Raw genomic sequence first — 14916 nt, 5'->3', positions numbered from 1 at the left:
ACTGAGGGCTTGGTGACCTGAGTTCTATCCCTAGGACTTGTGCACAGAGTGCGATTTTCAGGTTCCGGGCATGGGGACAAGATCTGAGAAGTTACGATACTGGCGGGATGGCAGCTGGCCCTGAACACTTGGGAGATATTTTTACCACCCATCAAAATGCCACTTCGTGCTCGCTGAGCTGTTGCCAAGGCTGCTCCGAGCCTGTGCCTGTCTCCTCCCCCGGCTTTGACTGTTGCCAAGAAGGTCTGAGTGGAAAAGCTTGGAAAACTCCATGTGGGTGTGGCTCAGAGTCAGCCATTCTCTCTCCCTCAGGACAGAGACTGGGGAAGCTTCCAGGTGCTGGGCTGTGGCTGAGACAGGCCTGCTGTCCTCACCTTACAAGTAAAAAGGCTCAGAGGAGCCCATCCCAAACCATTACAGATCAAAGGACCCGGAATTCTGCAGTTAGAGGTGTTTTTGTTGTTGGCTGGTTGGTTTTTGTTTTGTTTTGTTTTTTGCCTATGATGGGCAGAAATCTGGGAGGGAATGGGATGGTCTCTTTGGGTAATAGACAGTAGAAGAAGCCGATGCTATGAAGGTACAGTCGAAGTCTCATCAGCTGCGGAAAGAAAGCAGAGAGCATTTCCTGGATATATGGTCAAAAACCTGAGAGAGCTTGGTTTGGGAAAGGAAAAGTCAAGGTCCTTGGTTTTTCTCCAGTTCCATGATCAGCACATCCATCTTGGACTTGGTTCTTCTTTAAAATGGAACTTTTTTCTTTTTCAAATTTCACAACCAGAGTAAGAATCAGACCATCCAAGCTCATCCACACAAGTCTTCTTCTTCACCCATTACCCCACCCTCACTCCCACTACCCACATTGCTGCAGTGGTCCCTACATGAAAATAAGTTTGGAGCCAGGCCTAAGGACAGGCCTCACCTAGTGAGATCTGATATGTGTGTGTGTTGAAAGGGGACATCCCCCAGAAAGCTTAGCAGTGAATAGGTTTCCAGATGTGACAAAAGAACCTAGCATGTACCTTAAACTCATTTCTTAGTTTCTGGACTCCTAAGAGAGTTTTAACCTAGGTCTGCCATACTCTACAAAGATTGTCTCCATACCTCTCCCAGGACAAGAGAGGATTGGAGGTGTGAGGTGGATCTGGGGTTGGAGGTTACAGATGACATGTTTAAGTCAAGACCAGAGACTCCATTCACTTTCACACGACCTTGTTCCCTTGCTGACACCCTCAGAATTATCATCCATTTCCAGTGGAGATGCCGTAAGAAAACAGAGGATGTATGAGCCCAGCTAACTCTCCTACTATCCACCTACACATAAGTAGAAAGTGGGCAGGCACTTTAGAGAAATTGCACTTGCACAAGTGAAAGAAGCTTCCAGGCAGTGCTAATGATATCTGAGGAGCAAAACTTTGAATTGAGGGCAGGGTGTGGCTTCGAGGGCCTGGAAGAGACCATCTAAGTCAGGTAGATGCATGTCTTCTTCCCACAGACAGAACTCATGGCCGAGCCATGAGTGTGCTCTAATTTATAACTTACAATTTGAGTCATGGCTACACTGGCTGCTATCACCACCTTTGAGGAGACTGAAAACACCAGGCTATACCTTGACCCTAAAAGCAGGCAGATTTGGGGCAGACAGCAGAGAGCAATGGCCTGGCCTCAGCCCTTCAAGAGCCATCTTTTCCCTAGAGACATGCGGTCACAGATTTTTTACCCTAGCACCACGTGCCAAGCAGGCAAGAAGAGGTAAGAGAAGATCCGTGACTCTCTTGTGTGAGCTTCTGATGCAAGGGTATCTGGCGGACAAAGTCACTGGTAGAGCATAGCTGGGCTGTTGACCTTGCGTCTTAAACTAAGCAAAGGATAAAAGGTCATATTTACTCTAGCAAAGCCCTGGGAGCCATGAAATATCAGAGTGTGGATAAAGACATTAGTAACTCATTCTCTGCCAGGAGTGACTGCTCTTCTTCCAGCCTGTGGTGGGTATCTTGTGGGCAGAAGGGGAGGAAAGAAGGTAATGGCGTCTGGGGATTCCAAATAAAACTGTCTCTGGGCTTCAGTGGTGTTGAAAACCCATGAGCTGTAGACGGTCAGCTCTATCCATCTCACAGAGACATGGCCCTACCCAGAGGTAAACAATGGCGGTTTTCTCTATTGCTTTCCACCTTGATTTTTGAGACAGTCTCTCATTAAACCTAGAGCGTTCCAGTTGTCTAGACCAAATGGCCAGTGAGCCTCAGTGACCTCTATGTCTCCACATACTGTTTTTTTTTCATGTGGTCCAACGGCCTGTCAGCAGGGCATCTACTGAGAGGTCAGGAAAAAATAGAGTTGATGAAGGATGGGTTAAGTTAATGAGTAGACAAGTTATGGGTCTAGCCATCCTGGACAGCTTCCCTTAAATATATGATTCCAAATGCTCACTCCTTAGTACAAACTCATCCATCCATCCATCCAGCTATCCATCCATCCACCCACCCATCCACCCACCCACCCACCCACCTACCCACCCACTCACCCATCCACCCACCTACCCATCCATCCATCCATCCATCCATCCATCCATCCATCTATCCATCCATCATCCATCTATCCATCCATACACCTACCCACCCACCCACCTACCCATCCATCCATCCATCCATCCATCCATCCATCCACCCACCTACCCACCCACCTACCCACCCACGCACCTACCCACCCACCTATCCATCCATCCATCCATCCATCCATCCATCCATCCATCCATCCATCCATCTAAACCAAAAGAATGCCTCATGAAGTCAGGTTAGCCAGAAAACCATGACATAGGATTTGAACTTGATCTTCAGACCATCATGGCTATTTTACAGTATATATTTTTGGTGTGTGTGTGTGTGTGTGTGTGTGTGTGTGTGTGTGTGTGTGTGCATATGTGTTCTCAGATGTGCATCTATTTTCTGTACATGTGCTTGTTGAGATCATTAAGTCAACTTAAGATGTCCTTCTTCAGCAGCGTCATTCAACTATATTTTATAAGATTTGTTTTTATTTGTTATTTCTGAGTATGAATGTATATGCATGTATGCCACATGTAAGGCACTGGATAACTGGGATCTGGAGTTACAGGTGTTTGTAATCACCCAGCAAGAGTACTGGGAACCAAATTTGAGTCTTCTATAATAACAGCAAGCACTCTTAACATTCAAGCATCTCTCCAGCCCCTTTTCATTTTATTTCTGTAAAAGGGTCTCTGGATTGTCTGGAACTTGCCCTTTTGGCTATACTGGCTAACAAACCTCATACCCAGTTTTCTTTTTTTAATTATCTGTTGAGATAAGTCCAGATTTCAGATTTTGGCTGAACATAAACTTACTCTTGTGAGGCTTTGGGCAAGTCACCTCCCTTTAACAAGCTTCAGTTTCTTTATTGATTCATAGGGATAAACGATAGTTTTCTACCTCCTTGTACATAGGTTGCTAAAAGGATTAAATTAACATGTAAAACATATTCAAAATAGCTTCAACATTAGTAAGCATCAATAAATGTCCTTCGGGACCATTACATGTGTATTTTTTCTTTGTGAATTATGGTAAAACAGTCTGCTTTAATACTAAAATGTGCTTCTTGGCAAGCTCTAATTGTGCAGATGCTCTAATTCTAGCCTGATGTTCAGGGTAACACAGTGCTGTTATTCTTTGCTGTATGCAGACAACTGATTACAGAGCACCTCTCTAGCACACTAACATTCACATTCAAGAGCTTTATAGGCATGCAACCTGCACAATGCCTGAGCACCCTGCAACTCCTTCCTACACACCTCTTTCAATACTGAAAACAATGTCAACACTGTCAAAATAATTGGAGAGCTATTTGTTTCAGGAATATTGACCAGAAAAAAAATGTATACAGGATATGTGAAAGTAGCTCAGTAGGCAAAGAGTTTGTCTTGCAAGCATGAATTCCTGAGTTTGGATTTCATAATCCATGTAAAAAGCACAGCAAATCAGAATGTATGTATATGTGTAACTCCAGCACTAGCAGGATATAGATGGGGACCCCTAAGTTTTCTGGATCCCCAGGATGTTCTAGCCAATTACTGGGCTCCAAGTTTAATAAAGTAACTATGTCTTCAAAAATATGGCTCTGGCATCCACATGCACCTGAAAGATACTCATGCACATACCCAAACATGTTCATGTACATATTTCACACAGAGAGACAAATATAGGCAGCATAATATACCTACATTCAGAATTTTTGTTCACATAATTCTAGGGCATAATATGTTTAATTTGGAGACACAGCACTTGCAGATACAGAGGGCCAAATGGCTTGTCACACTGGCTCAGACACTTTTGACTGGGTGGGACTTAAAAAGTGATCTATCTACTTGGGACTAAGTTTCTCCATCTTTGATTATTACTGTATAGAATAGATATGCTGTTTGATAAGCTGTGAGTAGCTGTCACAGGGTAATAACTAAATGAGTGTGCACAAGTGTGTCAATAAACCAGACCCAGCTCCTTTCTACCTGGGAAGGAAACAATCCACTTTGAGGCTCATGGGCCTACATGATGCTGGATCATAGGTTATCTGCCTTTGTTTAGTGGGATTTTTTTTATTGTTATTATTATGGGTGTGAGATGTGGAAACTAACCAAAATGGGTTGTAGATGTGGGGCTGTGAAGACTGATGATACAGGTGCAGAAATGGTAAGTAAAGCAGTTAGTTAACAGTACCTCACTAAATGAGAGCTGCAGCTCTGTAGGCAACATTGTTATGTTCTCTGATGGAGGGAAGGAAGACAAGCTTCTGAAATGACTGGTTCCGGGGAGCTGGAAGAGATAAGACTGAAGGAACGATGAAGATAAAAGAGGGAGTATTTGTGGATAACTTAAAACAGGCAAGAGCGAACCTTCAGACATAGACTAGTCGCTTCCACTAACACAGACCCACATTTGTCCTTGTTTTGTTCACTGGCAAATAACAGACTTTTCAGATCTCCTCATCTTGCCAGGGAACTGTATGAGGCAGGCGAGCCTCACTGTTCCAGAAGAATGGTGCAGTACTGTTCAGTACTTTGAGATTTCTACCATTCAGCATGTCACATTAGGAAAGACACTTGATTTTGACTTGTACTCTAGACAGGTAAATCCCTACACAGGCCAGAACAGAAGGAACATGGTAGGGATGCATTCCTGCTTTTAAAAGTCCACCACATATGATGTCTTTCCATCTGTGTGCCAAAATGTAGCACTTAGACTTAGCTGCAAGGGATACTGGCAAATATGAATGAAGATGGGAAACATTGTATATTAGTTACTTGTCTAGTTATGGTACCAAGGAGCATCCAAAAGGACTTTAGAAGGTACAGGTTTATTTTGATTCACAGTCTGAGAGTTTAGGTACATCATCAGGTAGGGGGAGGCTAAGCAACAGGAAAATAAAGTGGCTGGTTATGCTGTGTTTGTAGTCAGAAATGAGAGGAAGTTATAGGTAGATAAAATAGATAGCTAGATAGCTAGATAGCTAGATAGCTAGATAGCTAGAAAGCTAGATAGCTAGATACCTAGATAGATAGATAGATAGATAGATAGATAGATAGATAGATAGATAGATAGATAGATAGATAGATAGGATAGCCAGTGCCCTTTTTTTTTCCTTCTTTATTAGTCTGGACCCTAGCCTATGGGTTGATGCTGCCCATATTCTGGGCAGATTTTTCCTCCTCAGTTAATCCTCTAGAAAATCTCTCTCCAGTTACAGAGCGTCTTCTAGGCGTCTTCCAATCCTGTAAAGTTGACAATGGGGGTTAATCATTGTATCATGGAACCAGAGAATGAGTTGTGGCACTCAACCTAAAAACTTGACCTATTCTTGGAGGCAAACTGGGTCATTAGGAAATAGTAGACTAAATCTGACATAGTCTATAAGAAGTTACAGAACATCAGAGGAGTAAGTATGTGAGTGTAAGCATAGATTTTTTGCAACCCACATTTAATAAAAGTCCAACCTCTCCTCTAGCCTAGCAACCACCTAGCAGAGGTAGTTGAAAAGAAAAGTTACTAGGGCATGGAGGGAGTGGACTTGTTCAGCAATAGTTTTTTGAGGGGTGAGTTTGATCTTTTTGGGCAGCAGTTCAGTCCTGTAGCAAACACCAAATACAATTTAGCAGCTGCAGACCAGTCCTTTCAATAAGCAAGCACTAGGCACAAACTGGCAGCTACAGTCAAATCCTTTCAGCAAGAAGACACCAGGCAGCTGTATGTCAATTCTGAAGAAACCACCTAGCTCAACAACTGGCCTGAAATGTCAAGCTGCTGCCAGAACTTTATGATCCATACTTGAGCAAGTTTCTCTCAATGTCAGAGTTATCTCAATTGAGCTCAACAATGCTATGTAAGGTGAACCAATACCTGCGTGTCTTTAGAGAAGAATAGCAATGTGAAGCAAGCTAAACCAAAGCTCAGTGCTCTTTCTCCACTGTCTGTGGGGTCATGTTTAAACTCCTTCATCTTGGGTCCTTTTACATGTTTGCTATATCAAAACCTCTTTTCATCTGTGTCTGCTTCAGAAAAAGTCTTTTGTGTGTTTGCTTTAGCAAGACATACTTTCACCTATGTCTGCTTCAGGAAAACAGTCTTTCCCATGTTGGCTTTAGCAGGACTTATGTTCACCTGTGTGTCCCAGCAAAACATCATTTGACATAACTAACTTTCCAAAGAACTAGAAGTTTCCAGTTTCCTTTGGGCAATGGAACAGAGTAGTGACTGATATGACCAAAATTTTATGGACCATACCAACACAAACACATACACACACACACACACACACACACACACACAGAGAGAGAGAGAGAGAGAGAGAGAGAGAGAGAGAGAGAGAGACAGAGAGACAGAGAGACAGAGAGAGACAGAGAGAGATTTATAACACAGACACATATACATACACACATAGAGAAACATATATGTAGTTATATATACAGGCATGCACACACATAATTACAATGATACTTCTCAGACACACCAACAACCCCCACATATTTTTATCTCTCACATAATGTTTTATCTATACACATGCTCAAAGATATCAAACCCATATACTTGTATTTACAAAAGGACTTCAGATGTCCATATAGTAATCACCAAGGAGGGAAATGTACTTTTCTGGAAAGATCTCCTCAGACACATTCAGGGTCTGAGAGATAACTATGAGAGACAGAGAGAGAGAGAGAGAGAGAGAGAGAGAGAGAGAGAGAGAGAGAGAGAGAGAGAGAGAGAGAGAAGAGGGACAGAGGAGAAACCGAATCAGCTATTTAGGCCTGTTTTGTTTTTGATAAGTACTGAGTTTATGTTTCAAATTGTATTTTAGAACATTTGAGTTTAATTAAATATAACACTTCAGAGCATCTTAATTTAAAATAGCAATTCATACTTTCAGCTAACAGGGATGTTATCGGGATAAATGATTTTTAAAATGGGCTAGAGAGATGGCTCAGCAATTAAGAACACTGGATACTCTTCTGAGAACCTGGCTTCAATTTCTTGGCTCTATGTGGCAGCTATATGGCCGCTCACAACTATCTGTAACTCCAGTTCAAGTGGCTCCAACACCCTCACACAATATTCATGTAGGCAAAAGACCTGTGTACATTAAAATAAAAACAACATCAACAGCAACAATACTTCAAAACTTTAGAAATATGTTTTTCACAGACAGAGACATTACCCTGCTGGATGTTAACTGCTGTCTTTTAACCCACACCCCATTTTTCCCTGCATCATTGATTTATATTATGGAAGGGTGGTTAGTGTGATCATGGAATCTAGACTTAGACAGGTTCACCAGGGTGATTAACAGCTGATGGTTGTGGGTGTGGCACTGGAATATTGGGTGACATCTTCATTTGTTTCTCACCTTTTGTGGTTACCCCAAAATTTTCTATTCATTAACCAAATTCTATGTCTTTTAATGTCAACAAACTGTGATTTTTGTCTTCTGGAAAGCCAACAACAATGTTTAGCAACTTTTTAGATTGTCAGGGCTTAGGAAACCTGACAAGGGTTAGAAGTAAGGAATGCTGCCAAACCTTTTATAAAATGAAAAGAAATATACACACCCCATTTTAGAACATATCAAGATTGTTAGAGGAGAACTAGAGGATCCATAATGCTGAAGGATGTTAAGAAGTAACTTTCTAAATTAGTAACTATCAGAGCATTCCCTAATACGATCTCACTTTGCCTCTTCTTAATTTATTGCAGACCTAGGATTTTAGGAGAATATAATCAGAATAAATTCTCAGAAAATATATCACATGCTTACATGTGACAGGCAGTGCTAAATTGATGTAAAGGGTATTCTTAGTTTTTGTATTGTCTGATCATTAAGCAGAGACAGCCATTATGTAGACTAGTACCAACTTGTGGACTGTATTTATGTAATTTTTCTCTCCTCTCTGGAGCAGCAATATGTGACAGCTTGGCTGGTATTGAACATGGTTATTGCCATTCATTTTGTTCCTCTGTGCCCTGACTCCCCCTTTTTCAATCTATCAGTCCTTTTGTATAATCTTTGCTTCACTATGTAATTCTTAAACTATTCCCACTTGGAATCCCTTACTGATCAAGAAAGTCACATTATTCCAAGTATGTAGGTCTATGAAATAAATATACAATTCAAAGACTTATTTATAATATACCATTAATAAGTTAATTTTTTAACAACTACTTGGTATACATATAATTTTATACACGTATAATGGTATACATGTGCTGAAAAGCAATGCAAATTTGCATTCTAATGAGATGGATGCTCTTGTTTATTTTTAAATAAAGAATTAAATCTTGGCTGAATATTTGAAACTGAAGGATGTGGAGTATCTTCAACATTTTTCAGAGTTGATTGATATTTTGATTTTGTAATCTACAATACTAAGAATGCCACTTTGCATAAATACATAATATAAAATGGCAGAAGTATATTTATGACCATTTCATAAGAAATTGACAGAAATTCTGCTCTAATTCTAAGCCAAAAAAAATAATTTATTTTGAATTTTTATAAAACTCAAGCCAGCAACTCAACAGTTTTTTAAATCAATCACAATACAACTCAAAGATATATAATTTGATACTTACATGCTAGGCAAGTCTGGGAGGAAAATAGTAAGTTTTGCTTTCTATATTTAACCCAGTATGTTTCTATAGGAGCAGAACTCTCTGCATGTACAGTAAAAAATATAGTAAAATATACAACTGTCTAGTTTGAGGTGTTTCAGGCAGAGACTTTTGGCTTTGGTTGGTGTGACATCACAGACAGTAGAATGTATACACGTTGTGTGTTCATAATCAAGGCTTCAGTGTAACATGATACTGCATAGGCACATGCAGCCAGAAACACATTAGATCAATTGTGCATTTGACCTTGAATTAATTTGAGGCAATAACATTCAACTGTTTCTGAAATGTTTATAACAGTCATGGTTACATGTTAAATGATTCTATTGAGTAGCCATGATCTATAATGTAAAGAATCACTAATATCTTTTAATTATGTGTATGTATGTGTGTTTGTGTTACTATGTATACATGATTGTTGTGAACTGGGAAGTCCACAAGATGGCATTGGACTCCCTGGAGCTGGAGTTACAAGCAGCTGTGAGCCACACCGTATGTGTGTTAGAAAATGAACTCAGATCCTTTACAAACGTAGTATGTACTCTTAACTGCTGAGATCTAGATTGTGCCTAATACTACAATTATTCCTGACTGACTTGGGATGCTCCTACCTAAGCAAGAAAAATTAGTGGGTTTCTAAGGGAGTGGGTAAGAATATAAGAGGTAGCCTAGGTTGCAGTCTCCGATGAGGAGTTGATGGTCACTTGTGAGTCACAGGCAGTTCTTGACCTTTGGAAAGTATCTAAGGAGCTAAATTGTTTTACATCTAGGTCTCAAATTGAAGAGGCCCATGTGTAGAGCTGAAAAGCTTGTTAAGATATTTTACTGATGAGGCATAGGCAAGAATGCATGTGAAGCCCAGGATTCTGGACTTGCTTTAAGGATAAATAGCTTTTCATAAGGGGTTATGATGGGGTTTAAAATTTTTCATGGATAGGAGATGAGATCCAGTTAAAGCTCTAAATTTTTACTAGCACCAACTTTACATGGGTCTCCTGTGTAGTTGAACTACTAGATGCCTGAAGACACTTATGGTCTTGCTTTGGATTAAGAATATTATTTCTGGATCTAGGAAGACTTTTCAGACATTAAAGCTCTTACTGTGAACCAAAGTCCTGAGTTCAGGCCACAGAAACTACATGAAAATCTCAGTGGGAGATGAGACCAGAATTCCTGGGGATTGCTGAGCAGCCATCCTAGCCTAACTAGTACACTCTGAGCTAATGAGAGATGTTATTTCAAAAAGTCAAGGTGGACAAGCCACCTTAGAAACAATGGCTTACATCTGGCCTACAAGTACACACACACACACACACACACACACACACACACACACACATACACACTCACATTTGTACATCTTTGTCCTAGCTCTGTCATTTCTCAAAAAAGTAAAAAAAGTTCCCAGTGATAAGTTTTCTCCTTCTCTAAGTGGGAGTAATGAAAATGGGGCAAATAATAACTTCCCCTGAGGTGACAAGAAATTTAATGAGTCTCTGTGTGTAAACCTCCAAGCACACAGAGAGGTCCAGTGAGACCTATTGCTAGTTCTCATTGACATTGAGGCTGCTACTGGTAAAGGCAAACTTGATTCTGCCAGCTTGGCTCTCTGATCTCTGTCTCTGTCAGTTTCTGTCTCTCTGTCTCTGCCTCTCTCTCTGTGTGTATGTGTGTATGTGTGTGTGTGTGTGTGTGTGTGTGTGTGTATGTGTGTGCTCGCACACATGCATGCGCTGCACACACAGATTCCTAGGTAGGCCATAAGAGCATGTCAAATGCCCTGGAGCTGAAGTTGCAGGCAGTTATGAGCTATCTGACATGAGTGCTAGGGACTGACCTCGGGTCCTCTACAGGAGCTGCAAGCTCTCTTTACTACTGAGTCAACCCTCTTTTCTCCCCTCTGCCACTACAGTTGCTGCTACCGGCAACATGGGCATTTCTGTTTTCCAAGAAAACGCAGCGAACCTCAATCTGACTTCTAGGCTCATAATCCCACGTCTCATGGCTGCTATTGTTAGGCTCATTAAGTGTGGAAATTTGTGCTACACAGCAGGTGTCCAGGCAAAGGGACATGATACCCCCCTCAGGTGTGTATTCTGTCAGTGCCCACAAGCCAGTGTGACAATTCAAGGCTTGACTCACCACAGCCCATAGCTACACTACCTGACCTGGGTATGGCTCTGCCTTCTCATTTGGAAAAGCATCATGGCAACCAGCCCTGAAGAACCTAGAAGACAAATAATCATGTCAGGTTGCCTAGCTTACAGTCACCAGTGGGCTCTGTTCTTACTGGGATTAATCAGCATCAGCTTTGACTGGCATCACTGGACCCCACAGGGAGCTGGTGGATTTCAGTGTCTTCTGAAGTCTTGCAGTCCTGGTCACACCTTGACCCATTCTTAGGTCCTGCCCAACAGATAACCCAACAGTCTTGGAATTTTGTAGGTGGTTATGAACCAGAGAACTCTGAACAGTGGTCCTGAGAAATGGTTGGCTAATCAGCTTGAGGCTACTGAGGACTTAAAACAAAACAAAACAAAAACCTTACTTATAGCCTAGCAAGATGGTTTGGTGTGTAAAGGTACTTTCCCCAACGTCTGACAACCTAAGTTCAATTTCTGGGTCCCATATGAAGGAGAAGGAGAGAACAGACTCTGGTCTCCATATATGCTTCATGACATGCATGCATCACCCTCTCCACACACAAATAAATAAATAAAATATAACAAAAAGAATAATTTCATTTAAAAATCACAGGTTTGTTAGTGCGTGCATTCACCTGTGCAGTGGCACATGAATAAAAGTAGGAAGAAAACTTTGGAAAGTTGATTTTCTATATCTACCATTATGAAGACTCCAGGGTTGTGAGGCAAACTCTTTTACCCACTGAGCCATCTTGACATCCCCCCTACCAAGAAAGTTTTTTTTAATGAATGGGAGAAAACATTTCCACATCTGTCAATGAGTGAGGGATAGTCCTATTTATGTAACCTTTGGCAAACCATCTACCTTCTCTGAACCTCGGCCATTTCTCTCTACTCTGCAAATGAGGAATACAGTTATTCTCTCTAAATGGTCATGGTGTCTGGATAAAGAGAAGGTTGCAAAGTACCAGACAGACCTATGGTGTTGATCTGTGGGCTCTCTGCCTAGCAGCGGCGAGGATGGCAGCCCCTAGGGCTGTACTCTTGTGGATTGTCAATAACTCTCAGCTCCATCCTCCCTGCGGATTCTCAGGTAGAAGTCTTCAGGCGTTGATATTTTATATTTGATATCTTAATTGTGTTGCTTGGCTCTGAGCTTGAGGAGCTGGGAGAGGGTGTTGAGGAGCCATTTTGTTCACAAGGGGACAGGGAGTGGAAGGCATTCAAGATGGAGTAGAGGGTATTGGAAACCTGGAGTGGGTACCCTTATGCTTAGACTGACCGCTCTACAGGTTTGCCTGTGGAGCAGCCCAGAAGTCATCTCTGGGAACAGCAGAAGCTGGATGCCACAGCAAACGTATTAAAGCTTGTTTCCAGGCTTCTGAAAGGTTTGCCCAGAAATTCTCAGGCTACCGCAGACAAACTCCCATGTGAGGTCATTGCTCCCAACTAATCCTTCCTCTAAGGAGGATGAACCAGGCAAGGATGTTTTAGCCCAGGAACTCTGCTACAGGTCTCATGAATGAGCCAATTTACTAGCTGGATGTGACATGATTTGAATGCAATGTCAGTGTTCTTGTCTCCTTGGGTGTTGGGGTGGCTTCCTGGGCTTCAGTGGGTCACTATCTCCTCCTCTGAGCAGTATGTTCTCTCTCTACTTCATGCTTTCTTGTATTAACACCCAACAACCGGGAAACAGAAACTGTTCCCTTTTCAGCAAGAGGATCCTTGTAGGTGAGAGGTGCTGGATGCAAGCTCAGGGTAGTACCTGGGTTCTGATTCTCACAACAAAGACCCAGAGAGGTTTCCAGGATCTCTGATGCCCTCTAGCATTAGGGAAAAGGTAGGGGGGGAATGTTAGCAACAAATGTGGGGGGAGGGCAGCCCACTAATTCTGGAATCATTCTGCCTCTAACCTCTCTTCTTCCCAGGTGCCTTTGCTCCCTTCTATGACCCACCCCACCCCACTACCACCATTTCTTCCTCTGCTCCATGTCTACAGCCCCCCCCCCACCATCCATATTCTCAACTAATTTTACACCCTTACCCATCTTTGCATTCATTTCCTCAATTTCTGAATCTTTTGGGCACTTAACCAGACCCGGAGAGGATACTTTCCATCTCCCTCCTTTCTCTGACATGCCATCCCAGAATATTTCTCTTCCATCTTTTCTTTCACCCCAGTTGTCTCCTAGATCTTCCAGGTCACATGTATACCTTTGCTTCATTGTTCTCTATGCCACACTCTTAACTGTTTGCCCCTCCTTCCTCTCCTTTCTCCTTTTCTCTCTCCTACCTCACTTCACTGTTTATTCATCTTACTTTTCCAGTCTCCACCATCCTGTCAGCGGGCCTACACGTGTCTCTATATCTTCATCACCCTTCCATATCTTATTCTTTGTGTCTGCTTCTCTCCCCAGGATGATCCCGGCCTCCAACAAGGCCTTCGTGGTCAACAATCTGGTGTCCGGAACCGGCTACGACTTGTGCGTGCTAGCTATGTGGGACGACACAGCCACAACGCTCACAGCCACCAACATTGTAGGCTGCGCCCAGTTCTTCACCAAGGCTGACTACCCACAATGCCAATCTATGCACAGTCAGATCCTGGGGGGCACTATGATTCTGGTCATCGGTGGTATCATTGTGGCCACACTGCTGGTCTTCATTGTAATTCTCATGGTGCGGTACAAGGTCTGCAACCATGACACTCCAGGCAAAATGGCAGCTGCCACTGTCAGCAACGTATACTCGCAGACCAATGGGGCTCAGCCTCCACCTCTGGGTGGGATACCTGTTGGTCAGCTTCCTCAGGCACCACCCAAGGTTGTGGTGCGAAATGAGTTGATGGATTTCAGTACCAGCCTGGCCAGAGCCTGTGACTCTTCTTCCTCCAGCTCCCTGGGCAGCGGAGAAGCTTCAGGGCTGGGCCGGGGTCCCTGGAGGCTCCCGCCCCCAGCTCCTCGACCCAAACCCAGCCTTGACCGTTTAATGGGAGCCTTTGCCTCCCTGGACCTCAAGAGTCAAAGGAAAGAAGAACTTCTAGACTCCAGGACTCCTGCAGGCAGAGGGGCAGGGACATCAGCCAGGGGCCACCACTCGGACCGAGAGCCACTGCTGGGGCCCCCAGCAACCCGTGCCAGGAGCCTTCTCCCTTTGCCCCTGGAGGGCAAGGCCAAACGAAGCCACTCTTTTGACATGGGGGACTTTGCAGCTGCAGCTGGAGGTGTTCCTGGTGGCTACAGTCCCCCTAGACGGGTCTCAAACATCTGGACGAAGCGCAGCCTGTCTGTCAATGGCATGCTCTTGCCCTTTGAGGAGAGTGACCTGGTGGGTGCTCGGGGGACATTTGGCAGCTCAGAGTGGGTGATGGAAAGTACTGTGTAGCCAGGGAAGGCATACCCTTTCTCTTACCCTCAAAGTGGAAGAGGAAGGAGTCAGAGTTTGCACTGGCAAGTATTTGTGGAGTTTCCATGGTGATGTTTACATCCAGGGACAGTCTTGTCTCCCTGTCAACAGCCTCATGTCCTTCTGCCCAACTACACCCTTTTCCCCATGTCACCTTCCCAGGCCTGTCCCCACCACCCAGCGGGGTGTGCTCAGGGAAT

At 43.2% G+C, this 14916-nt stretch overlaps 1 protein-coding gene across 1 annotated transcript in view; it reads left to right on the top strand.

Annotated features, from left to right (window-relative positions):
- LRFN2 (leucine rich repeat and fibronectin type III domain containing 2) overlaps positions 1-14695 on the top strand; it is a gene marked incomplete at its 3' end in the record, with an annotated part of 28240 nt that extends 13545 nt beyond the window's left edge. Inside the window, exon 2 of the mRNA XM_080917191.1 lies at positions 13729-14695. Within this exon, the coding sequence (XP_080773317.1) occupies positions 13729-14695 (967 nt within the window). The remainder of the gene's footprint in view (positions 1-13728) is intronic.
- Between the last annotated feature and the right edge of the window lie 221 nt (positions 14696-14916).

The sequence above is a fragment of the Micromys minutus genome, assembly GCF_963924665.1.
Source record: "Micromys minutus genome assembly, chromosome: 5".
Lineage (NCBI taxonomy): Eukaryota > Metazoa > Chordata > Mammalia > Rodentia > Muridae > Micromys > Micromys minutus.
The sequence above is the reverse complement of the archived record's forward strand: the minus strand, read 5'-3'. Positions and strand labels throughout refer to the sequence as shown.